General features: G+C 42.0%; 2 protein-coding genes and 1 long non-coding RNA gene across 5 annotated transcripts in view; 2 read left to right on the top strand and 1 right to left on the bottom strand.

Moving 5' to 3' along the window:
- The window catches only part of si:ch73-261i21.5 (zona pellucida-like domain-containing protein 1), a 29,896-nt gene extending 7,016 nt beyond the window's left edge, over nucleotides 1-22,880 (bottom strand). Inside the window, exons 1-5 of one of the 3 annotated variants that reach the window (XM_029173851.3) lie at nucleotides 21,206-22,621; nucleotides 17,393-17,502; nucleotides 15,456-15,682; nucleotides 15,166-15,350; nucleotides 14,429-14,501 (exon numbers count right to left, since the gene is read on the bottom strand). In XM_029173851.3, coding sequence (XP_029029684.1) covers nucleotides 14,429-14,501; nucleotides 15,166-15,350; nucleotides 15,456-15,682; nucleotides 17,393-17,486 — 579 coding nt within the window. In that variant the 5' untranslated portion in view covers nucleotides 17,487-17,502; nucleotides 21,206-22,621. Of the gene's footprint in view, nucleotides 1-14,428; nucleotides 14,502-15,165; nucleotides 15,351-15,455; nucleotides 15,683-17,392; nucleotides 19,166-21,205 lie in introns of those variants that run through there. The other 2 variants (XM_055502168.1, XM_029173850.3) reach the window with 2 other exon arrangements.
- LOC129602979 (uncharacterized) lies at nucleotides 10,431-13,179 on the top strand. Its single transcript, XR_008692492.1, has 2 exons — nucleotides 10,431-12,284; nucleotides 12,526-13,179. It is a non-coding gene; the product is annotated as an uncharacterized LOC129602979 (long non-coding RNA).
- Nucleotides 22,881-23,071: 191 nt separating the features above from the next.
- Nucleotides 23,072-23,960, top strand: LOC114869543 (histone H2A). Its single transcript, XM_029173853.3, has one exon. The coding sequence runs from the start codon at nucleotides 23,225-23,227 to the stop codon at nucleotides 23,609-23,611; it is 387 nt and encodes a 128-aa protein (XP_029029686.1). The 5' UTR covers nucleotides 23,072-23,224; the 3' UTR covers nucleotides 23,612-23,960.
- The last annotated feature ends 3,165 nt before the right edge of the window (nucleotides 23,961-27,125 follow it).

The following is a 27,125-nucleotide window of genomic DNA, read 5'->3' as shown; positions in this document are numbered from 1 at the left end:
GCAGGGAACTATGGCTAGAGGTGGAGCTTAAATACTACATGACTGATGACTGATGAGATCCAGGTGATGATAACAACAGGAAGTAAAGCTGGGTTGACTGGATGAGGACTAAACAGGAAGTGGTAACAAAATAAAACCAGACATGACTAGACAAATGTAACTAAGAAACATTATTCGTGACAGAACCCTCCCGTCTAGGGCGGATTCCTAGACGGCCCAGGGAGCTCCGGGTGAGCTTGGTGAAAGTCCCTGAAGAGGGACGGGTCCAAGATGTCTCGGGCCAGAATCCATGAGCGCTCTTCCGGGCCGTACCCCTCCCAGTCCACCAGGTACTGTAGACCGCGTCCTCGGTGGCGGCAGTTGAGCAGGGTGCGGACTGTGTAGACGGGGCCGCACTTCTCGGCTTTGACGAATAGGCTGTGTTCATAGAGCCTCTTTAAGACTTGACGGACATGGTTCCGGTGTTCTTCTTCGGTGCGTGAAAAAAACAAAATATTGTCGAGGTACATGAGGGCAAAGACGTTGATCATGGGGCTCAATATGTCGTTAACCATGGCCTGGAAAATCGCGGGGGCGTTGGTGAGACCAAAAGGCATCACGAGGTACTCGTAATGTCCGGCGGGATTGTTAAAGGCCGTCTTCCATTCGTCCTCTTCTCTGATGCGAACCAGGTGATATGCGTTCCTCAGATCCAATTTGGTGAAGAACCTGGCTTCAGCCAGGAGCTCAAAAGCTGAGGAGAGCAGAGGAAGAGGATAAGAGTCTCGGACTGTGATGGCGTTGAGTCCACGGTAGTCGATGCAGGGACGCAGAGCCATCTTTCTTTGACACGAAAAAGAATCCTGCGCAGGCTGGGGACGAGGATGGGCAGATGACTCCGGCGGCTAAGGATTGGTCAATATACTTAGACATGGCCTTTCGTTCTGGAGCTGAGAGAGAGAATAACCTTCCCTTGGGGGGTGTGGTACCTGGGTGAAGATTGATGCAGCAGTTGTAGGAACGGTGCGGCGGGAGAGAAGTGGCTTTCCTCTTACTGAAAACTTGGCCAAGGTCATGATAACAAGACGGGACGGATGAGAGATCGAGCTTCTGCCCTGGCATGGCTAGCGCTGGGTTGGGTACCGACTAAGGACTTGGAGAAAAACATGATTTGTGGCACTCGGCCCCCCAGCCCGTCACCTCTCCTGTCCTCCATTAATGATTATATATCTCCCTTCTGGATCTACAATTGTATCGTTATGAGTAAAGTTAATCTTTTTATTTATCAGGATGGCGACCCCTCTTTGTAACCAGCTAAGTAAGCATGTGGGAACTCTGTTGATGCCAGAGTGTCTATCTATAGTTTTGGTAATATGAGTTTCCTGTAGTAAAGCAATGTCTTCTTGTAGGGTTTTTAGATGATTAAATATTTTAAATTGTTTCTCCTTCTTATTGATTCCACGTACATTCCAAGTGACAATCTTCAGTGGTGTCATATCTTACCTGACTGCTGTGGATCACTAGTCTTGTGTGTATGTAGTGTGACAGGCTTTATGTGTGTGGCTAACCTTAAGTAACTGTATATTCTGAGTGGTGTGTTATCTATGTATGTGCACGCGTTTCCCCTGTGCAGTAGATGTTTGTGTGTGGCTACTGGAGGGCTACATAGCTGGCTGACTACGTGGGAGAAGAATAGAGAAAAGAAGGATGTACAGAGTGTGGAGTGAAAGTAGGTGAAGGAAAAAGAGTAAAGGGAAGGAAAATTAAAGTGAAAGGAAAGTGAGTGATTACGTATGGTGAGCGCTTTGCAAAGTGAGTGAGTGAGTGACATTAGATTGACAATAAACATTTACATGAAACATCTGCGAGAGAACGAGTTTGAATACTGGATGTAAAGTTATAACACATAGTTGCATCCATCCATCCATCCATCCATTTTCATCCGCTTATCCGGGGCCGGGTCGCGGGGGCAGCAGTCTAAGCAGAGAGTTCCAGACTTCCCTCTCCCCGGACACTTCCTCCAGCTCTTCCGGTGGGACCCCAAGACGTTCCCAGGCCAGCCGAGAGACGTAGTCTCTCCAGCGAGTCCTAGGTCTTCCTCGGGCCTCCTACCGGTGGGACATGCCCGGAACACCTCCCAAGGGAGGCGTCCAGGAGGCATCTGAACTAGATGCCCGAGCCACCTCAGCTGGCTCCTCTCGATGTGGAGGAGCAGCGACTCTACTCCGAGCTCCTCCCGGGTGACAGAGCTCCTCACCTTATCTCTAAGGGAGCGCCCAGCCACCCTGCGGAGGAAGCTCATTTCAGCCGCTTGTATCCGTGACCTTGCCCTTTCGGTCATGACCCAAAGCTCATGACCATAGGTGAGGGTAGGAACGTAGATTGACCGGTAAATTGAGAGCTTTGCCTTTCGGCTCAGCTCCCTCTTCACCACAACGGACTGATACACCGACCGCATTACTGCAGCCGCCGCACCGATCCGTCTGTCAAACTCACGCTCCTTCCTTCCCTCACTCGTGAACAAGACCCCAAGATACTTAAACTCCTCCACTTGAGGCAGGAACTCTTCTCCAACCTGGAGAGAGCAAACCACCTTTTTCCGGTCGAGAACCATGGCCTCAGGTTTGGAGGAACTGATTCTCATCCCAGCCGCTTCACACTCATCTGCAAACCGCACCAGCGCACGCTGGAGGTCCTGGCCTCCTGTCCAACAGGACAACATCATCTGCAAAAAGCAGAGATGCTATCCTGTGGTCCCCAAACCAGACCCCCTCCGGCCCCTGGCTGCGCCTAGAAATTCTGTCCATAAAAATAATGAACAGAACCGGTGACAAAGGGCAGCCCTGCCGAAGTCCAACATGCACCGGGAACAGGCCTGACTTATTGCTGGCAATGCGAACCAAGCTCCTGCTCCGGTTGTACAGAGACCGAACAGCCCTTAGCAAAGGGCCCTGGACTCCATACTCCCGGAGCACCCCCCACAGGATGTCACGAGGGACGCGGTCGAATGCCTTCTCCAGATCCACAAAGCACATGTAGACTGGTTGGGCAAACTCCCACAAACCCTCAAGCACCCTGCTGAGGGTATAAAGCTGGTCCAGCGTTCCACGACCAGGCCGAAAACCACATTGTTCCTCCTGTATCCGAGGTTCGACTATCGGCCGAATCCTCCTCTCCAGTACCCTGGCATAGACTTTCCCAAGGAGGCTGAGAAGTGTGATCCCCCTATAGTTGGAACACACTCTCCTGTCCCCCTTTTTGTAAAGAGGGACAACCACCCCGGTTGTCCAGTCCAGAGGAACTGTCCCCCTCCTCCACGCGATGTTGCAGAGGCGTGTCACCCAAGACAGCCCCACAACATCCAGAGACTTGAGGTACTCAGGACGGATCTCATCCACCCCCGCTGCTCTGCCACCGAGGAGCTTACTAACTACCTCGGTGACCTCAGCCTGGGTGATGGGCGAATCCGCCTCTGAGTCCCCTGCCTCTGCTTCCTCAGCAGAAGGCATGTCGGAGGGGTTGAGGAGATCCTCAAAGTACTCCTTCCACCGTCCGATAACATCCCCAGTTGAGGTCAACAGCTCCCCACCTCCACTGAAAACAGAGTTGGTAAAGAACTGCTTCCCCCTCCTGAGGCGCCGGACGGTTTGCCAGAATCTCTTTGAGGCCGAGCGATAGTCCTCCTCCATGGCCTCCCCGAACTCCTCCCAAGCCCGAGTTTTTGCCTCCGCAACGGCACGGGCTGCAGCACGCTTGGCCTGACGGTACCCATCAGCTGCCTCAGGAGTCCTACAGGTCAACCATACCTGGTAGGACTCCTTCTTCAGCTTGATGGCGTCCCTTACCTCCGGCGTCCACCACCGGGTTCGGGGATTACCACCACGACAGGCACCGGAGACCCTGCGTCCACAGCTCCGAACGGCCGCGTTGACAATGGAGACGGAGAACATGGTCCACTCGGACTCTATGTCTCCCACCTCCCTCGGAATCTGGTCGAAACTCTCCCGGAGGTGTGAGTTAAAGGTCCGTCTGACAGAGGGTTCAGCCAGGCGTTCCCAACAGACCCTCACAATACGTTTGGGCCTGCCAAGTCGTTCCAGCCTCCTTCTCTGCCAGCGGATCCTACTCACCACCAGTTGCATTGCATCTATTATTTTTTTTAACAAACCTTATACATTAAACCATTGTTTTTACATACCACCTGCTAGTAGAGCCACGGAGTTGCTTCCCGGTCCCGGTAGAGCTCTCCGTTGACGTACAGTTTGTCGACGCTGATGACAGCCCTGCAGCCTTCTGCCATGAACCTCTTATGGATGGGGAACAGTCGTCGGCGGCGGTCGAGGATCTCCTTGGGGAACTGGTCGTTGACGCTGTAGTCGGTTCCCTTCAGCTGTCTGCCCCGGCTCTTAACCAGTTCCTTCTGCTTAAAGTCATGAAACTTGGCAACGATCGGTCGAGGGCGCTGGCCATCCGGTCGTCTTCCTCCAAGTCTGTGGGAACGGTGAAACGCCATGTTGTCCACTACGTCCGCTGGAAGCCTTATCTGTTGTTTAAGGACGTTTTTAACGGTGGTTTCCGTGTTTTCCACCGCCTGTTCTGGAATCCCTGAGAACACCAGGTTGTCCCTCATGCTGCGGGCCTGCAGATCAATGATGCCTTCTAGCTGAGCCACATCCTCCGTCAGGGACTGCACCGTTCCCTTCTCGCCTTGTTCTCGGTTGCGAGAGAAACCACCTGCTGCTGGCTGAATTCCAGGGAGTCGCGGAGGGCCATAAACTCTTTGTGGAGGAGTTCCACTAGCGCCAGTCACATGTCGAAGCTTGATATTTTTTCTCTATGGACTCCAGGATATCCGTGATGTTTTTGTCCGCCGAGCTAGCTTCAGGTGACTCAGGTGAGTCAGACAGATGGGATCTTTTGTTTGGAGCTGTGTCCTTTTTCCCCATTACCAGACACTCGAAGCACTCGTCGATGTACTCGAAACCTTCTTTGGTGTTATCCAGAATAGTAAGATGGTTGATTGTTTTCCGTAGACTGAGGTAGTTATTTATTTATTTAAATTGACAGATAGTTTGTCAGGCTGTTGTTTACTACCGGTGTTGCGCCGCATTGTTGAATTTCTTATGCTGTTCTCGCAGAGTCTCGCGTTCTCTCACAGCATTGCGCTCTCCCTCACAGCCTGCCTCACAGCCCTTTAACTCTCTTTTGAAAGCAGAGACAAGTCATTGTCCCAGTCTCCTGTGAGGACTCCACTCTTCACCGTTAAGAAAATCAGAGACAAGGGACAGCCAGCAGAATGGAGGTGTGTCCAGGATCTGCAAGCAGTAAATGCGGCAGTTCAACCATGCGTGCTACCGAACCCCTACACCATTCTTTCTCAGATTCCACTTAAGGCTACATTTTTTTCAGTGATCGGTTTGTCCAATGTTTTTTTCAGTGTGCCTGTTCATGAAAATAGTCATTTCTGGTTTGCTTTGAATTCAATTGAAAATTGTACAAATTTACCATATTGTGTCAGGGATATTCAGATATCCCTCAAACCCCCTACTGGGCTTCAGACATTTTCTACTTCACAAGAACGCAGACTCTGGCAGATGAATGGTTCCACCTATAGCCATGGAGTCTGGTATGGGCCTGATGACAAGCCATGCTTACCAAAACACTTCTTCCCCCCTTTCGACACAAAGTCCAACCCATGTCTCAACTTTGCAAAGTGAGGGATGTTAGATGTTCTCACAAAACATTGTAGGTGAAAGCAGCCCTGCCCAAACAGGTGACAGGACCACTGCACACCAACAAACCAGGGGACTGGATGATCTTGAAGGAGTTCAAAACTCCAAACAGTGGCAAGGTCCTTCTGACGACCCACACAGCTGTGAAGGTCGCAGAGAGAGACTTGGATCTGCTCCAGCCACTGCAGGAAGGTCCTGGATCCAACAGATGACCGTCCATCTACACTACACGGAAAACTCATCGGAAGTGAGGAGACATGAGAAGGGCGATCCTTGCTGTGCTCACACACGCACTGCTTAACCCCCCTCCCGCTCAAGGTCAGTCTTCGGCTCCTGGATCTTCTTGTGGTCCTGCTCATGTTTCTGCTCCTGCTTCGACTCTGCTTCCCACTAGAGTTGCAGCTCCGGCATCTCAGCAGCCTCTCAGTTGACCTCCTCGGGCTCCACCTGCTGGAGAGTGGCCACAATCAGACTCTGCCGTCCCTCTGCACAGCGGTGGAGTTTTCATGGACTCCCCTTTGTGTCCTGGCTCCACCATCGACCTCCGTGCTGGCACCTGGTGAGGGACGCCAGATCTGAAAGGAGCTGAAGGCTCAGAGTATCCCCGACCTTGTCAAACCGTCCTCAGACTCTGCCCTGACCCCTGAGAGGAGAAGAGCGTCCTCTGGCCGCCACCATACTGTAACCAAAGAGGCCGCTCCTGCCCTCGTCGGCCCCCTAAAAGGTCACTCCTGGGGGTCCTGGACTCGATCATGCCGGTCCTGGACCCTGTGTCTTCTGCTCTCTTGTGTACAGGTATCTTCCCCTGAGCTCCTGTTGGTTCTCAGGGGAGAACGTTGGCTCCTGGTTGTGGTAGTCCAAGGGAGGTCACGCCAACTTCAGGCTCCAGTGGCCTGGAGATGACTGCACCAGCCTTGGCCCCTGTGCCCTCTGCTTCTTTGTGTGCAGGTGCTGCTTCTGGGGTTCCTGGCATTTGGGTCCTTCACCCTGATTCCTGACAATGTTCTGATCTCCCCAGCATGCTTTAGATTTTCTTTTTCTATTATCTATTATTTTTCTTTGTTATTACAATAAATTTCACAAAAGACACCTCTCTCATCTGCCTTTTATTACAAATTTCCACATCAAAAGGGAGTGGTGTTTCAACAAAATCAATGTAAACTGCATAGCATGGAAGGACAGTCTAATAATATCTAAAAAGAAAAAAGCTTTTTGTGCTGTTAGGAAAACATATTCTTATTACTATACTATCCCCTTAAATATCAACAGCAATGACTTTATTAACTACTTTACTAATTACAATGATTACCATTACAGGCATGGTGATCAGCATGCATCAGCATGTTCCTCCAAATGACAGAAATCACTGTCTAGATACAACAACTTTAAATTTACCAAATAATCTATTTTACTTAGAGAGTTTTTCCCCCATAAACTTATGAAGTTAACTTTAATAATTAACTCTCCCAAGTCGTCCACTTGACCCAGATTACTTAGATTACCTTTAATCAGCTTGTTCTTATCGTTGGGACTAAAAATCACAGAAAGACACTACTGAATCAGATGATTCTACTGTGAGGAACCTTGGTGTCATTTTTGACCAGGATCTCTCTTTCACATCATACATTAAACAAATCTCCAGAAATACCTACTTTAACCTTAAATGTATAGCTAAAATTAGTAGCATCCTCTCTCAGAGCAATGCAGAGAAACTGATCCATGCATTTGTTACCTCTAGGCTGAACTACTGTAATTGCTTACTCATAGGATGTCCTAACAGCTCCTTAAAAAGCCTACAGCTTATTCAAAATGCTGCAGCCAGAGTTCTAACGGGACTTAGAAAGAGACATTTCTCCTACATTAGCTTCTCTGCACTGGCTGCCTGTAAATTGTAGGATAGAATTTAAAATTCTTCTACTCACCTACAAAGCACTTAATAATAAAACTCCTTCTTATATCCAAGACCTCATAGTTCCTTAAGCTCCCAGGAGAACGCTTTGTTCACATATCTCTGGGATACTTGTGGTTCCTAGAGTCTTTAAATATAGAATGGGAGGCAGAGCCTTTAGCTACATAGCTCCCCTTCTGTGGAACCAGCTTCCTGTTCAGGTTCGAGAAGCTGACAAACTCTCCACCTTTAAGATCATACTTAAAACCTTCCTTTTTGATAGAGCTTATAGTTAGAGATGGTTGAGGTCACTGGTAATGATTGCCCTTTCTCTTCTATCCAATTACCTCCCATCATTGTTCCATGTTTAACTGACCTTGTTTCTCTCTCTCCAGTAGCTGTGCTTCTCCCTCTTTCTCTCTCCGAGTGAGGTGGCGTGTGGGAGTTGTGAGTGTTGACGGAGTGATTTACTGTTTTCTGACGTTTGTTCGTGTAATTAATTGCTTTTTGTTCATGGGGGTGTTTTGGTGAAGGAAAGCTTTTTTGTTAGGTGTGTATATATCGTGGGTAGAGGGTGTATTTGTTTTTTTTTGTGTCTTCATTTGCCGACCGGTGTCTGCAGGTGAAGACTACCTGGCTGATGTTAGCTTGCTGTTCACCGAGCTAGCCAGAAAGCATGGCCTAAGGATCGCCGCTGCTGGCAGAGCAGTATGAGGTGCTTTGCTGGACATAATTCAGAATTGAATGAAAAGTTAGTGCGAACAATGTCATTATTTTACTCAGACAGTATGGCAAGCCACATCTTGGTGGACAGCCACTGTGTTTACATACAGTGTGTTGGTTTTAACTTACTCCAATATAACATTGACTGCAATCTATTATCCGATGGACAGCTAATCCCCCCTCCCACGAATATGACAGTATAACTGTTAAACTGTCATGACTGTTTAGATTCTTTTGAAAATCTGCTGTTGATTGTCTATTATCCGACTGAAAGCTAATCTCCTGGTCACCACGAAGATGACAGTTCACAGTTGAGCAGTCAGGTTGACTGGACATAGCAAAACGCTAGCTCTTATACAGTGCTTGAGTGTATGCAAAGAAGCTGATGCATTTTAAAAGAAAGAAAACTAAAATGGATTTGCTGGAATTGGTTTCCAACAACTACAGAAATTAAGCATCTAACGCTTTGCTCAAATTGTATATCGTATAACCAGTAAAATATTACAGTTGAAGAAGAACATAAGTTTTTTTGTATAAAATATTTAAAAGTATGTAGAACAAACTGAATATCTTAAATTGAAACCTCACATATGCTGATAGAATTTTTCAAAAATTTCGCTAAAACAAGCACAATTATTATTTTTTTATACATCAGAAATTTAACTGTATTAAACACTTTGACATATTAGCTTTTATCTTTGAGATGTTTAAAGGGGTCGTATCATGCAAACTCCACTTTTTAGACATTTTGGAGCGTTCCTATGACTCTATGGGTCACATACAGACGTGGACAAAATTGTTGGTACCCTTCGATCAATGAAAGAAAAACTCACAATGGTCACAGAAATAACTTTAATCTGATAAAAGTAATAATAAATAAAAATTCTATACATGTTGACCAATCAAAGTCAGACATTGTTGTTCAACCATGCTTCAACAGAATTATTTTAAAAAATAAACTCATGAAACAGGCATGGACAAAAATGATGGTACCCCTAACTTAATATTTTGTTGCACAACCTTTTGAGGCAATCACTGCAATCAAACGCTTCCTGTAACTGTCAATGAGACTTCTGCACCTCTCAGCAGGTATTTTGGCCCACTCCTCATGAGCAACCTGCTCCAGTTGTGTCCGGTTTGAAGGGTGCCTTTTCCACACTGCATGTTTCAGCGCCTTCCAAAGATGCTCAATAGGATTGAGGTCAGGGCTCATAGAAGGCCACTTTAGAATAGTCCAATTTTTTCCTCTTAGCCATTCTTGGGTGTTTTTAGCAGTGTGTTTTGGGTCATTGTCCTGTTGCAAGACCCATGACCTGCGACTGAGACCAAGCTTTCTGACACTGGCCAGTACATTTCTTTCTAGAATCCCTTGATAGTCTTGAGATTTCATTGTACCCTGCACAGATTCAAGACACCCTGTGCCAGACGCAGCAAAGCAGCCCCAAAACATAACGGAGCCTCCTCCATGTTTCACAGTAGGGACAGTGTTCTTTTCTTGATATGCTTCATTTTTTCGTCTGTGAACATACAGCTGATGTGCCTTGGCAAAAAGTTCGATTTTTGTCTCATCTGTCCATAGGACATTCTCCCAGAAGCTTTGTGGCTTGTCAACATGTAGTTTGGCATATTCCAGTCTTGCTTTTTTATGATTAGTTTTCAACAATGGTGTCCTCCTTGGTCGTCTCCCATGTAGTCCACTTTGGCTCAAACAACGACGGATGGTGCGATCTGACACTGATGTTCCTTGAGCATGAAGTTCACCTTGAATCTCTTTAGAAGTATTTCTAGGCTCTTTTGTTACCATTCAAATTATCCGTCTCTTAGATTTGTCATAAATGTTCCTCCTGCGACCACGTCCAGGGAGGTTGGCTATAGTCCCATGGATCTTAAACTTCTGAATAATATGTGCAACTGTAGTCACAGGAACATGTAGTTGCTTGGAGATGGTCTTATAGCCTTTACCTTTAACATGCTTGTCTATAATTTTCTTTCTGATCTCTTGAGACAACTCTTTCCTTTGCTTCCTCTGGTCCATGTTGAGTGTGGTACACACCATATCACCAAACAACACAGTGACTACCTGGAGCCATATATACCCACTGCCCACTGACTGATTACAAGGTTGTAGACACCTGTGATGCTAATTAGTGGACACACCTTGAATTAACATGTCCCTTTGGTCACATTATTTTCAGTGTTTTCTAGGGGTACCATCATTTTTGTCCATGCCTGTTTCATGAGTTTATTTTTTAAAATAATTCTGTTGAAGCATGGTTGAACAACAATGTCTGACTTTCATTGGTTAACATTTATAGAATTTTTATTTATTATTACTTTTGTCAGATTAAAGTTTTTTCTGTGACCATTGTGCGTTTTTCTTTCATTGATCGAAGGGTACCAACAATTTTGTCCACGTCTGTATACACACACTGAGCATGGTAGAAATGCATTTCCTCCTTTTTTCACATTTTGAAAACGTAAATTTTCTCATCCAATGGAGAGAGACCTCGTCCTACTCTGAGGCCGTTCCCCAGTTGTCGTCGTATTGGTAGGAAGTTCTCCCTGCAAATCCTGAACCACCACCCCCACAATGGTCCCGAACCAAAACTGGACTTCCGCCATTTCCCCCATCTCATTTATCGTGAACAGACGAGCACAGCAGCGTCCAAGTGCTCCCATAGAAAGTGTTCAGTTCTTGGGTGTTTTAACCAACACCAAAGTCTCTTCACTTTACCAAGGGATCAACAAGTGAGGACTTGTCACTTTTATTTTTAACGGACCGGTGCCAGAAACACTGCCTCAGCATTTATACGTATGTGCATTTCAAACAAGGGTGCGCACAATGCTGGATATCTTTCACGGCTCCTGTTGGAAATAACGGATTTCTTCCTAAAGTCCCTTATTCACTCACTGATGTAAGTAAATGCTTGATACTTAAATGTTTTAAAATGCTAATTTGTCTATTTAAAATGTAGTAACCTATGTGTGAGGCGCGTTAGTTAGTTAGCTAGCTATGCTAACGGCTACAGCCAGATGACCAAGCCTTTGTTCCCTTCAAATGTGCTCATGTGGGCTCCTGCAGCCACACACCTGTGTGGAGAAAAGCTAATTGCTATCGGCATCGAGCGGCTACAGGCAGGGAGCGGTGGGTCTAGCGTTTGTCCTTTTTCTGTAATCGCATACACCTGCGGGAAACAGATAATCGTTATCGCCCTTCCAGCGGCGACAGACAGGAAGCGGTGGATCTAGCTCATTGTAGTATGTTTGTGCTTGATACTTGTGATGTCTTAATATGTTAGTTGTTTTTTTTTAAATGTGGTATCCCACATGTGAGACAAGCTAATCACTAGCGTTGCTAACGGCTACAGTGAGTCAACCGAGCCTTTGTCCCTTTCAAATCTGCTACTCTGAGATGGCGCAGTCACACACCTGTGTGGGGAACAGCTAATAGCGATGGGCCTTCGATCGGCGACAGGCAGGAAGCGGTGGATCGAGCTTTTGTCCTGTTGACGTGCTGCCGCTCCTGTTTGTGTGTTGCGTTAGCCGTTAGCATGCCTTTAGGAGCTACAGCTGGTTGATCGCTACAATAAGAAACTGCAGATGAACGCGGTTATGTTTGTTATTACCCCGTCCTGTGTCACAGCCTAAATCAACTTGTGATTTGGGCTTATGTCATTGTTCTATTAAATTCTAACATGATTTGATTACGGTGTTGTGTTGCAAGCTTAGTTGCCAATTAGTCACATCTCTACAAGAACTGCTGCTTATCTGGTCAGTAACCTATAGCTTGTACCATAGCCATTATATTTGTAGGACCAATACAATTTACAGTAAATTTAACATTGTCTTTTCTATACTGTAGGGGGACACATTCCAGTTACCCACATGCAAGGAGGCTGTCAAACAGAAATCACTGCAGACTGTTGGTACACAGCCATCTGCTGCCCAGATCAGGAGTGAAGGTATGTAAGTTTGTATGTACCAACAGTAAGATAGGAAATAGAAGATTTTAATTTTAATTAGTATATACTGTTTAGATTTTATATTTGAATTGTAACAACTGTTTATCTGTTGTTTTAGCACAGACAGGCCTGTCCTCTTGTTTGGTTTAATTTTTTGTCTGGTATTGTGTATTCTAACATTAGAGAAGGTTTTGACCTACATAATAATGAACATTTCACTAATCTACAATTCTGATTGCAGTACCTTTTGTTTTGATGAGGTGATGGTGAGGACAGCCACAGCTTCCATCTGGTAGAGGACTGCTTCCGCTCAGTCTTCCAAATAGTGATGAGAACAAGGATCACCACATCTCCCTGGTCATCTATTTACAACTATAGCTGTCCTGCTGCAGAAACAAATCTCCAACATAACCATGTCCTACCCAGGACATGGACTGTTTACCCCACTTCCATCAAGCATTTAATATTCAAGGCCCTGCAAAAGCTTCTGTCTTTATACCCCCAGACTTCTTAATTAATGTGTGTATGAAGGTAACAGTTTGTTCTAGCTTTGGAGTAGTGGTACATTTTTTTGGTTGACAATAAAGTTGGCTTTAACTATTAGGTATTTCACTGAACTCTGTTTCTGAAGGAAAACACTTTTATTCAGGGAATCATAGAAAGAGAAAAACCATGTAATTTCAATACTAATACAGTAAGCTATGAAGTTGAACCAGCCATAAATAAAAAGCATATAAATTATATATAAATTAAAAGTAGTATTGCACTCACAAAAAACACATATTTACTCAAATGGTAAAGGAGTTATTCCACAGGTGGTCTACATCCATCATAAAATGAAAAAAAAAATAAATAAAAAAAAATAAATGTTTTATCCATCAAGAAACTCTGCCTTCATCTACAACCCAAGCATGAAGAGATGGCAACTCAGACTCTTCAACCCAGGAATCCCCAGCACCAGCTCACTAGCCTCTGTAGACTAGATATCTGTAACAACTGCAGATACAGAGACATATTACTGTCAAGCAGTAAAAAATACATCAGGTCAATATATAATTTGAACCAATGCTTTTTGTTCCTAGGTAGGTCATGCAGTGATTGCTCTAAATATTAATGCACATTTTTTTTAATAAAATAATGTCAGAGCAGCAGCACAAGTAAGACAAAAACAGTGAAATGTCTAAATGTAAAATGTATTTATATTATTTCAGCTATGCTCTCAAACTTTTATTTATTTGTATAATGTAAGCTAAAGTACTGTTTTATATTGAAGAGAGTTTTCCAGGTAAGTCGTGTTGTGAATATTCAAGCTGCACAGGCCATTTAGCATTAGCATTAGCAACCGCTAGTCGCTTTGCAAATTACATTAATCAATTAAATTTAAGTAAATGCGACATTACCAATGAGACACATCTTGCATCAGCCGAAATGTGGTGACTTCAACAGCCTCCTCTTCAGCTTCAGGGTCAGATTCGGGATCGTAGACGTATGGTTCTACAACGCTACGAATCAGCTGGCTAATGTTGTGCAGTCCTGTAGTGGGTCTTCTTCTGTGGAGGATTGCGGTGAATTGCATTCTCAATGTCGCGCTACTGCCACACATTGTATCCTAACCGTGCGGTGGCGCTTAACCATGAAGCCAATTTAAAAAAAAATAAACAACAAAAAAGGTATGCGCTTCCGCACAGAGGTGTGTTGAGCAGCTTCGCTTGCAACACGCCCAGAAAACACAGCGTTTGCTGATGGGGAGTGAAAATCACATATTGACAGGGGCAGTGTGGACGATCTACAGGGTTTTATGGGATGAAAATTTACAGAGACCTTACTGAGACATTGAAGTCCAATATTTTTTAGAGTGAAAAGCTGTATGATCAGGGAGCTTTAATGAAAGTTACTTCTTCTAGTCTATTTTCAGAACACAGTTTTTTAAGCAGTATCTGTGAAGACATTCAGTCAAATGTACAACAGTTTTGTGTAGCCTTCGTTAGTGAGTTTGTTTATACATTGGTTGTAAATGTGTTTTATTTGAAAATAGTGATCTTGTTTTCAGCTTAACGTTAGCTCTCCAATTCCTGGTGGTGAAGTTCCACTTCACTGCCTGTTTTGTGAGAATTGCCATAAATCAGCTTTTTAATGATACCTACCGAGAAGATTTGCATGCTCAGTGCACTGACGAACGTTCCAGTACTGTCTTTGACTGCCAGATTGACCTCAGCCCTGTAGGACAAAGAAATAGTCTGTACACAGCTGGAAATCATTACAACAAATCATTCATTATTGTCTGAAAACCAAAGTGAGATTTAAAACTGGAAATAGACAGCACACTGGTTGGGGGTAAATAGGCTTAGTTTATATCTTGAATATATGTATATATATTCTAATTACATCTGTATTATACCTAAAGAAATAGAAAAACAGAAATAGGTGAGACAGTATGTAATCGCAATGCTAAACATGTTCTAAATTTAAATAGTGCAAGTGTGGAAAAATACACTTTTTCCACAAGTTCCAAGCAACATTTGCAGTTAACAATTCAAGCTAACCAGGAGTCCAGGAAAAAAGCAGCAGCAGTACAGTATACTCAGGGAAGTTCCTAAAAGGTTAATAAAAATTGAGGATTGCATAGAACAACATGCAGTATGTAAGCAACAAGTCAAATTTCTACATCTGCCTACAGTTAACTATCCCCAAGGTTTGAACAACCATGCAGCAAAGTGTAAATTGATAGAGGCCATTAAAACAAATATTGCTTACTCAAAGATGGTACAAGCCTCTGTCTTTAGTCATATTAAAGACCTGTCTTTAATTTTGTTTTCTTTTGTTGGTTATATTATATTAAATATATTCATGTCTGCCAATTTTAACAGCAAAGACGACTTACACCTGTATGTCAGTGTTGTCCATAAGGTACTGAAGTGGATATCGGCAGGAAAACTTGTATGCCAGGTCTTGCTGATAGTTGACGATTGCTGTGTTGAGGTCCTGTGAGCGAACCGTGCCTGAGATGTTGATGAACTGGACACTAGAGATGTCTGAAAACACTCCAGTTCCCACCTCCTCAATGACCTTTAAATAAGCAGATGATAGAAATGAAAAAGAGTATTAGGTTATTAAAATTAAAGTAATTTGTAGAGTAAGAACCTGTAGGTGCGTTCAGTAAAGATCACATACTGTCAATTTGCTGGAACAGAAGGCAATAGCTTTCTCTGTGATGAAGAATCTGAATCTGATAACAGGTGGATCTACTACCCAGTCAGGTGTTCCTTTACACTTGTCCATAGAGAACTGTGAGTTGAGGGCCAACATGGACTCATTGTATTCAAGGTAAATGATGGGGCACAGGAGGATCTCCAGCTCTACCGTCTGAGAGCCACAGAACACCTCAATGTCTGAGTTAGCTGAAAAAGTATTAAAATTAGTTACAAAGTGAAGGTTATGAATCTGAATTGTACACTCATAAAAACAATCGTGCCTAAAACTTGGAATCAATTCTCATTTATCTGCATTGAAATTTTCCATGTAATTTTATCATAAATACTAGGTAAGAGGTGACATTTAATGTAAAGTCTTTCAGGTTAGGGTCAGGTTAGGGTTATGCCATTAAATAAAGGATTACATACTGTAAAGCTAATGCAATTTTCCACATAAACCTTATGCTGGTGTGAAATAATTACATAAAATAAGATAGGTCATACCTCATGTTCTCTGCATCTAACCTGCTCCCTCATTAAAGTTGAGCAGCCACATGGGGCATGTTACAGTAGGAAGTGTGAAATTTCTTACTCAAGGACCTGGTGGAATCAACTGGGCTTAATCCTGCTTACCAGGCTAATGATCTACCCACTGGGCCACCAGAGGACTGCTATTACCTGATGTGAATATTTAAGAAAAACATGATTTATAAATAAAAGTATAAATATATAAGGTTGATTGGTTATTTATGCACACTGAAAACATACAAATAATTGAAAAATGAAACAGTTAAAAATTTGTTGTTATTGCTTATCCAATAAAGTACCATCTCTTTCATCATTGCTCAGGTGGCTCAGTTGGTAGAGCTTTGGTCTGAGAAGCAGAAATATGTCAGTTCAAGCCCAGATCACTTCATCAGAAAACAGTTTCCTCAAAATAATCAATTATCTATGTCTTTTCTTATTTTATGTACATATTTCTCATAACCATAAACTGATGAAATATTTAATGTTAATATGAAAGTCCTCATTACCTGTACATCAGGTACAGTATTTGAACAAAGCTTTATGTGTAAAATTACATTAACTTAATGTCATCTAATTACATAACCATACTGACCAACCTGTTCCATAGATTTCAAGTAAAGGTTATTTGATTTTTTTTAAACATAGTATATGTTTTAGCATATTTCTGTTATGTTTATTTAACAAAACACATAAGCATTTTTCATGTATATAATCCTTAAGAATTATAAATGTGTTTTATTAGGGGCAAGAATCATTTTTTTGAGTATAGATGTGGTAGGGAGGGATGGCGGGTGGCAGACTGAATGTTGTGACTGTTTTAAAGAAAACAGTTACATCTACTACCTTCCTAAAAATGAAAGCATCAGGAATAATTTGTCCCTGCAAACCCAAGTTGAATCATTAATGCAGTTCTGTTACATAACGGACAAACAGTTAATTAGAGTTTCGAGCTTGGGGACATAATGACTAACAGAGACACTGGACATCTGATCATCTAATAAATCTTATAATTCAGTAATACGTATTCTGTATTTGTCTCCGAATAAACTATTACAAATTAAAAGTCTGTTTTGTGAATTTTGTTATCAATAGTATGTTATATATTACTAACTACTGTATATGGGGTCATGATGTCAAACCTATCAGATCTAATATAATGCAATGTTTTACTGAGGGTGCCCCATCTTGCTTCAAGAGTGTATTACATGTAACATTAAAGTGAAGCATTATGCCTCCTGGACGAAGACTTTCTGTTTCTTTTGTGATCCCCAAAGTTTTAATGCTCCTCCCTGCAGACATAAAGACTCCTTATGTAGGCAGGTGCCGCTGTTTTAATAACTATTAGGTTGCAGTTGACTTGAGGGTGTGAGCAGAACTAGTTTTACTGACCTGGCTCTCTGAATGTGGAGTGTTTGATGCACGCATTTTGACCTCGGGCAAGTAGGAGTGTGGAAAGTTGATATGTAAGACAGGCCAGTAGCATTGTTCCCAAACTGCACCTACGACAAAAAGACATTCACATAGGACTTGTTTTGATTATACCCTGGTTAGTCAAGGAATTATGTCTGTTTTTTTTATATTTCATCATTTAAGTCAATTTGGACATATTTTTCATACTGGAAAAATATAATGTTTTTATTTTTTATTTTTGACAATGTATTCAAATTAAGGTGTAAAATTTAAAACATAGTAATTAAATATTGTCAGATTAGTCACAGTTGAGTAAACCAGGAAATTAGATATTCAAGTAGACTGTCAGCATAAAAAGTGAAATAACAAAATACAGGGTGACACAGAATAACAGGAACTTTTGGCGAACAAATATAAATAGAATACAGGCAACAACAAAAAAATTCTTGACAGTAATTGAACCACTACAACTTGCAGTTCCCTTGCTGCCAACTGTACATGGCTACTACTACGTACCTCAAAAGTTCCCATTCAAAGTTCCCGTTTATCTGTGTCACCCTGCACTACTAGCAGTGCATTACTTCCAAGTTCACCTGACACCTTAAATTTCTCACTTAAGCATGTGTTCTTTTCAAGCTGCTGAACTGGACTGGGCATGGACGAGATATGGCAAACTGTAGCAACAAATTAGTCAGGTGCTTTCCCACCTGCCTCACTAATCCTTTATTCTTAAGTTATGTAATTTAATGGCATAACCCTAACCTGACTAAAAGACTTTACATTAAATGTCACCTCCTACCTGGTATTTATGTGATAAAATTACATAGAACATTTACATGTGATTTAATTACATAAAGTCTAGGTTTTATGATTACTTTATAGAGTGTATACTGACCAACCTGTTTTATATATTTCAAGTAAAGGTTATTTGATGTTTTTATGTACAGTATATATTTGAGAATATTCATTTAAGGACCATGTTTATTTAAAAAAAACACATAATCACTTAAAATCCGATTTTTCATCTACTGTATATAATACTAAAAATATGTTTTAGTAGAATCTTTTTTTTTGAGTGTGCAATTGATGTGCTGGTGAACATAAATATTAAAAAATTGAAAATCAAGCTAAGGTTAAGTGTTGTAACTGCAGGGTTAACATACTTCATACTCTGTAAGATGTCCACACAGCCAGAGAAGCCCAAACTAGGGGTGGGCAATACTGCAAACTCTGGAGTGGATAATACCAATACCAAGTAAATACTGGACCAGTATCACCGATATTGATACCGATACTTTTTGACAATTAATGCATTATCAAATATATATGCATTTTCATGACTTTCAGGTGTTTTGTTTTAAATTGTATTTATTTATTTATAAAGCCCAGACAAAGTTCAAGAGTAAATATAAATATATAATTCAAATTGGTGGTGTTGCCACTGTATTTAACAGCCGTTTTACAGATTGTACAACTTTACAGATTTTACACATTGTAAAACAATGGAAATTGTATTTTAAAATATCTGTATGCAGATTGCTTTGTGGATTAAAGGAAGGAATTTACAGTACTGTATATACATAAGAAATTGTAGGGAAGTGTTGCTGCATCTTGAGGCATAAGGTTTCTTGGTGTGCATGTATAAAGTGAAATGCAAATGTAACAATGGTGATTTACTAGACAGGCCTGGCTTTAACATTTATCAGGCCCTGATGACATCTATTGTGGACTATGGCATAAATGTCAGCAGCCAACACCCATCTTAAAAAAGTTGGACATGGAATACATATGTGTTTAGAATTTGTACAGGAGCTTGTAGAAGTGGGAGGAGAGAAGAATTAATTAAATGCACTCTACGAAGAGTGCAGCTTATCCTCACATACACAATTATTTACAGCATTTTATTGAAGGTAACAGAATCCAAGAATTTAGTTTGTGATACTTTGGACTGCACTTCCTTTTTATATAAGATAAGATAAGATAAGATAAGATAAGATAAGATAAGATAAGATAAGATAAGATAAGATAAGATAAGATAAGATAAGATAAGATAAGATAAGATACGATACGATACGATACGATACGATACGATAATCACAGCACAGGTGTATGGGGTGCCAAATGTAAAAGGAGCACCTATAATTAGTTTTCTCACATTTAACTAAATGACACAACATGTTTTCTCACATTTAGTTAAATGTGCAAAAGTCTAAATGTAAATGTTAAATGTAAATGTTAAATGTAAATGTTAAATGTAAATGTTAAATGTAAATGTTAAATGTAAATGTTAAATGTTGGCCGAGTGTAAAACTGAATATTCATGAATGTGCAAGTAGACTCCACCCCTACCCTCAAACAGCGCTGGTCTCAGATCAGAGACGCGAACTCAATCACCTCAAACAGTGCGCGCAAACCCCGCCCACATCTGATCTGGAAACTTTTGTTTTTAGCTTGGACATAACTTCGGCTACCTAGTATAGTTAGCCAACTAATTCTCCACCGGCGCCACAGAAATATTCTTTTTAAACCTACTTGACTCCTCATTATTGGTGTTTAGGACAGAACGGCAGTTTGAAGCGGAGCCTCAGCCCGCACACCTGCCGTTACAGCCCGTTCAATCTCCCCCAACGGGAGGGAGTCGGAGCTGGCGGCCATGATGGCTTCGACTTCAGGCTTCTCTCCAGTATTTTCGTGCACCGATCCAGAGTCAGATGTGGGCGGAGCTATGCGTACTGTTTGACGTGTTTGAGTCCGCGTCACTGATCTGAGACCAGCGCTGTTTAAGGGAAGGGATGGAGTCTACTTGCCCATTCATGAATATTCAGTTTTACACTCGGCAAACATTTAACATTTACATTTAACATTTACATTTAACATTTAACATTTACATTTAACATTTAACATTTAACATTTAACATTTAACATTTACATTTAACATTTACATTTAACATTTACATTTAAAATTTACATTTAACATTTACATTTATATTTAGACTTTTGCACATTTAACTAAATGTGAGAAAACATGTTGTGTCATTTAGTTAAATGTGAGAAAACTAGTTATAGGTGCTACGTTTACATTTGGCACCCCATACAGGTGCAATAAATAAAAAGCACAGCAACAGAATTAAGTTGAGTTGGCATAGTACAACACTATACAGATGGAGTATGGGGTCATAGGTAGAGTTATTGTATATTGTATAAATATAATGACAGAATCTGATGATCTGAAGAGATCTATTAATATAACAATAAGATTTTGTTGATATGCCGCATATAAGTGAACATAGGTTTTACACAAAAAAATAGTGACTATATATCAACAAATCCAACTAACATCCATCCATTTTCCATACTGCTTATTCCCATATGCGGGGTCGCGGGGGTGCTGGAGCCTAACCCAGCTGGCTTTGGGCGAGAGGCAGGGTCCACCCTGGACAGGTCACCAGCCTATCGCAGCGCAACACAGAGACAAACGACCATTCACACACACACTCACACCTACGGGCAATGGCGAGTAGCCAAACAACCTAACGCATGTTTTTGGACTGTGAGAGGAAGCTGGAGAACCCGGAGAGAACCCACGCGAACACAGGGAGAACATACAACCAGCATTTTAGCTTAAAGTAGAAAGAACGCAAGAATATGAGACAGCATTAAGCAGCTGCCTAAGAAATTATCGTACTTAAATTTAAAAAAATTCTCATGTTTGTTACAAAACCCTACAAAAGTTTAAATACTGAGATTTCAGTTTAAACCAAACTGTTTTAACTATTTTAAGTTTCCTCCTACCTTCTATGAATGACTGCAGAATGCTGTCCTTCCACTTTCCTGGTGTAGGTTTTTCTGTGTCTGCTCCTACCTTCATGACAGTCATTTATACTGAGGCAAAAGACAAAAGGAAAGAGAGCAACAAAAGCGAGACAGGAACCAAGTGGAGCCTATGCAATGTTACCTTACCACAATAACCTCAAAAGTTGTGATTTTGATAAGGCAGACATTGTAACGCACCTTAAACTACAGATGTATCCTGCAGAGAAACCATATAAGAATGGAATAATGTGTGCAAGATAAAACACTGCTGAGTTGTTTCATCCATATTTAATAGAAAAAATGTTTCACTAAACATCACTAAACAACTTTTTGTCCTATCATGCCCAAGGCTAATACCCTTTGTTGAAAGGGAGAACTCCTACCATACCGTGTTAGACTGACAGAAACGCCCTGCCAAACAAAACCGCTTAAAGCTGTCACCTGAACCGTGACTTCCCCCGAGATTCCCACCTTATGCGAACAATGGGTGGAGATGTATTTACAAAGACCTGAGCATTAGGAGATGTTTTGTTTGTCCTTCCCTTTCATTACATGTGTATCTGAGCAGCTAAGCCCTGAAAGCTCCTGTGGCTCACGTTTTGTTCTTGCTTAAAACAGGCCATAAGGTTCAGGCCAACAAGGATGCATGCTTTTGTGTCAAATGTTATGAAATCAGCTTTGTTTATATTTCTTGCCCAACATTTCGCTTCGCTAGTTGCCTGAGGCCAAAACATGTTTACTTTTCTGGATGAATGTGCTGCTTTTGTGCAGTAATGAGACCTGCATGTGTATATCAGTTACTAAATTATTATTAAATTATTTTTACGCCTAGATCAAAATAAAATACTGTTTAAAGAGTTTTTTTACATCATGTTATCCTGTTGATTTGTTCATTCTGGATATAATCCACTTAATTAATAATTTACAAATACTCCTACAAGCGAGTGCTGGCCTTCCAATCCAAAAACAGTGACTCCAATACCATTTGGTGTCGCTAGATTCACGATTTGCGGCACGCTGTGTGTCAGTGAGGCTTCTGGCTAGAAGGTTTAGATCTTTGTTTGCTAGAATCCCACATTGTACATTGTACGTATAGACCCGTGTTTGCAATGTGCAACTGAGAGTGCCAGTTTATGAGCACCGCTTAAAATCATTTGGAATTTGTTCAATAACGGGGAAAAACAGGACGCTGACTCGAACATGAGGTATGTTGCGTTTAGTCTGTATTCCACGTTTCTATTAGCCCGTCTCCCCCGCTGCTGACCTTCTGTCAGCCTCTATTTGGAGCTGGTGTGCTTGGTCACGGCCGTCGTGCTCTCTGCACTGCCTACTTTGTGAACTCGCCTGGCAGCGGCGGCGGCAGCGGCAGGAGCGGCAGCGGCAGGAGCGGCAGCGGCAGCGGCAGCGGCAGGAGCGGCAGCGGCAGCGGCAGGAGCGGCAGCGGCAGCGGCAGGAGCGGCAGCTGTTTGGATTTCGCTGGAGCTGATGGCGGCCTGTCGCGACGCTTCCCCTGCGATACGCTCGAAGATATCGTTAACAAACCAGTTCATGATGCCTATGTCCTTGGAGGAGATTAACCTGTTTCGAGACATAAATGGCGTATCTTTCGTTCCTGTTTCTTAACTCCCTTTTTGTGTCACTGCTTCTTTGTAGCTGGTTTTGAGCACGGGGGTAGATTTTGTAGGACCGCACATTTTCACCTCTATAATAACCACAGCAGAATGCCAGCAACGAAAACATCGCAGAAGCCGACCTCCTAACCCCCCCTTTTATACCACATTTGTGTAAATACGAGTGTGTCGTTCCCTCTCTGCGATTGGTGCATTGTTCCTGAGGGCACGTCTATCAACGTAGAACGCGTCGAGCTATTGGTTAGGATGCGCAGCAGTTTCAGTCGACCAATAGGGGAAGCTTTGTGGCTTATATTATTTTACTCGCAAAAGCCTTACGTGCAGCATCAGAGCCTTTTGTCTTTATCGAGCTGTCTGCGTAGTAAGCATGTCTGGCAGAGGGAAAACAGGAGGCAAAGCCCGCGCAAAGGCGAAGTCTCGCTCGTCCCGTGCCGGACTCCAGTTCCCCGTGGGTCGTGTCCACAGACTACTGCGCAAAGGCAACTATGCGGAGCGCGTCGGTGCCGGGGCTCCGGTGTATCTGGCGGCGGTGCTGGAGTACCTGACGGCTGAAATCCTGGAGCTAGCGGGCAACGCAGCCAGAGACAACAAGAAGACTAGGATCATCCCGCGGCATCTCCAGCTAGCAGTGCGCAACGACGAAGAACTCAACAAGCTCTTAGGAGGTGTGACCATCGCCCAGGGAGGAGTGCTGCCCAACATACAGGCTGTTCTCCTCCCCAAGAAGACGGAGAAGCCGGCCAAAAGCAAGTAAAGGCTTTTCCAGAGGCCCGGATTCGGCCGACGTTTTCTTTTTTTTTGTTTGGATAAACCACCTTTATATTCGGGCACTGTTTACTGGTTTGCTGTGTCTACACTGGGAATTTCATTCGTTTACATTGGGACTATTCAGTCGCCACCGGTGTGTTCATGGCTCTGGAAAATGGAAGCACTTTCTACGGACTGGGAATGAGGGCCGCAGGAATAAATCAGTGTGTAAACACGCTCCAGTGCTGAAAGCAGAGAAATGTTTTAGCTTTGCAGAGCTGCTACAAAACATAATCAATTGTTGTATTATGTCTTGGTGTCTAAATAAATGTCCTGTAGCCTTTTGTCACACTGCACGTATATTGAGTGTTTATTTTAAGTGTCACCTGGGGTGTTAAATCTGTCATTGGGTCTATGAAAGGTAAAGAATGACTGTAAGTAGTGATTGTGGTGGTAAAACAATTCACCTGTACAGCGCACTATGATTAGTCCACATCCAGTTTGTGTTCTGTGTGACTTATTTGCTGAAAGCTTTTAGAAATCTCAGTGTTGCTCTGTTTGACTATGTAACATTTGAACATGTCGTGTCTGCCTTTTAGGGGTGCAGCTACAGGCTGAAACCAACATACACACCCTTGTACATACATCAAAGTGATGACCTCCATCGACATAATGCTTTCTGTAGCCCCTTACCCTAACCATCACAACTAAAGGCAGACTACATTCCTACATAACCTTAGCCCCAAAAACATGTAACATCAAAGAAACCTTTAATGAAGTGAGGGCCGGCCAAAATGTCCTTACTTTGGTAGGAAAATATGTTTTTTAGTTCTCATTTTGATGCAAGTAAACACAGACACACACATTATATATATATATATATAATACACATGCATGCATACATTATATCTAAAACAAACAAAAAACTTTCAAATACTCTTCAGCTTTGTCTTTCAGCTTTAACTACTTCAACATCCTTTAAGATACAAACACAAATTAAACTACAAAACAATCTTCAACTATTCAACTAGTATTCTTCCTTTCAGCTTTTTAAAATCTGTAATAGTTTCTGATTTATAGCAGTTGAAGCATAGGGTGTTTTTTGCTTAATTCTCAGCTTTTTCACTAGTGAGTATTTTGTGAGCTGGAGTGCCTGATGTCACAGCTGGAGTGTGAGGACACGTTTTTTAAGCCAGAACCTTTCTCTTTAACTGTTCACTGTCATGGGCTATCAGGGAGGCTTGGAACAACTGCAGTATAATGTTCTTTAATAGGGACAGATCCCAGGTGTCAGGCAAAGTCAGGGTCAGACAGGCAATGATCAAAAAATAGTAATCCAATAATCCAGGCAGACCCAGTATAGAACTCCAAAGTTTTCAATATTAAATTAATAATAGGACATTATAAAATAAATACTATGAGAGACAATTATGTAAGATGACCATGAAATTATGAAATAATCACATTTTCCAAAGTAAGCTTATTATTATTATTATTATGAAATACGTTTCATTACGCTGTAAAATCTGCTCATTATTATGAATATAAATTTATTTCATAATGATTATTTTCATAATAATACAAATTATTACATCTTCCTTTATATTCAAATCTAGAAGTTTTTATTTCAAAATGTTTTTTTTCCAATGTCGGCTTTTATTGCATAATGCACTTTTCCCCAGTACCGTATTTATTTCATTGCATTTACCAGCAGATACAGTTTTGAGTTGTTTAGGTGATATTTTTAAATGCTCGGTATGTTTATGCTCTTTAATGTGTTCACATTGAGGACGCCATTTTCAACCAGTTGTGATAAATTGAGCGTTGTGTCCATATGTAATATGAGAGGAACCATTCTGTTGTCAGTCCACGTCTTGAAATTCCAAGTGCAGCAGTAAGGACTTTTGTGCTGTCTAACATGTCTATCAAGAACATTGCCATCATATCTGCTGCGTCACCCAGTACGGTTCAGAGGAGAATGGGGTGTAGCGAACAACTTCCTAACTGCAGTGGTTGCTCTTAGTGTCTGTCAAACATTGACGCATCTGAATCCAGTTTTATGTTGCGCAGATTTGAAAACTTCTGGGTTGTAAATACTGACTGTAACGTCTGGGAATGTTGTGTATTTCCCATGCATGTTGTATTTGTGTCAGTGTGTAGTATTAAATGGTCCTATTTGGCCTTATTACATACAGAAGAGTGGTGTTATTTCGGAGGGCCCACAAAGGCACCACGGAAGAAAGTACGCATCGAAGCGAGTGGTTTGATCGGTGAAAGCAGTGTACGGGAAGAGAAAGTAATAAGGAAACTAGTGACACTGTTCTGGTTAAAGTCAGTTAATATGTAGGTTATGGACATCGCAAAGCTACAGTATTTTCTGCTTAATTACATAAACTGCGTTAATCGATTATGATAACTAGATACAGCACATATACGGTCCAATGGGGTTTTATTAGGTTGTGCAGTCTATGTTAGTTTATCCATCTAGCTCTAACGTTGGTTTGAGGTCAATGAAGGAATAAAGAAACGTCAGGCCTTCAGTAAAGCTGTGATTTTCTTGACTGGACAGTATACTGGCTGACATTGTTTCATTGGCCGAATACATTCAATTAAAACCACATCTAATATATCGTGTGTTATGTTTAATGGCGGGACATTAAATACGACCTGCAGCGTTTTTATGCAAATAATTTACTGTGTTATCATATGGACAAAAATGTCAGTTATAAACGGTACTTTCACATTTTATGACTCTCATGCTGTACTATAATATGAAGTAGACGTCCAGTCACAGACAGATTATTTATGGTGTCTTTTCTGTGTAACCTGTGTCCTCGTTGCTGCACTTTGACATTTCAATTCTCATCCTGTCTTTGACACTAAATAGTTTGATATCATAAAGAAATGCTCGCAGACACAAAAAACCAGGAAATGGTTGTATATATATATCTAGAATGAACAGAACGGAATTGAAAGTGTTTGAGAATACTTTTAAAATGATACTTGTTAAACTTAATCCAGGCTTCAAAGACAAAACACAGAGGTCTGGCATTGGCACTTTATTGAAAGCAGATCGTAGCAATTTAGGAGCAAACTTACTCAGTCCTCATTTTCTTTTAACTACAACACGAGTGGCGTTCAAACGGCGTCACTTCTTGTAAAACCCCATGCACAGACAAGATAATAAAACATTGTCAAGGCATCGATAAGGAGAGCTAACGTGTTCTTCCTGCTACAAACAGGAGCAACCAATGCGTCATTCTGAAGCTGGTCACCAATTAACGTGACCGTAAGTTGTTACAGAACACCCACATTAGCAGTCGCATTACCATCTCTTTCTACTTCCGCCTCTCGAGGAGTGCAGACGTGTTTTCTCTCTGCTCCCACTCTGCTTTTGCTTGCAGTGTCCTTGTCTTGTCTTTTTCTGAGCACCCTGATCTGCTATTCTGGAATAACATTTTTGAACATGGAGCTAATCAACTGGTCACTCAGCGCATTGGACAAAATGTTTTCACAAAGGA

Source organism: Betta splendens, chromosome 14 (assembly GCF_900634795.4).
Source record: "Betta splendens chromosome 14, fBetSpl5.4, whole genome shotgun sequence".
Taxonomy (NCBI): domain Eukaryota; kingdom Metazoa; phylum Chordata; class Actinopteri; order Anabantiformes; family Osphronemidae; genus Betta; species Betta splendens.
The sequence above is the reverse complement of the archived record's forward strand: the minus strand, read 5'-3'. Positions and strand labels throughout refer to the sequence as shown.

Bases quoted from the DNA above. Each gene is read 5' to 3' on its own strand.
- LOC114869543 (XM_029173853.3), top strand. From the start codon at position 23,225: ATGTCTGGCAGAGGGAAAACAGGAGGCAAAGCCCGCGCAAAGGCGAAG.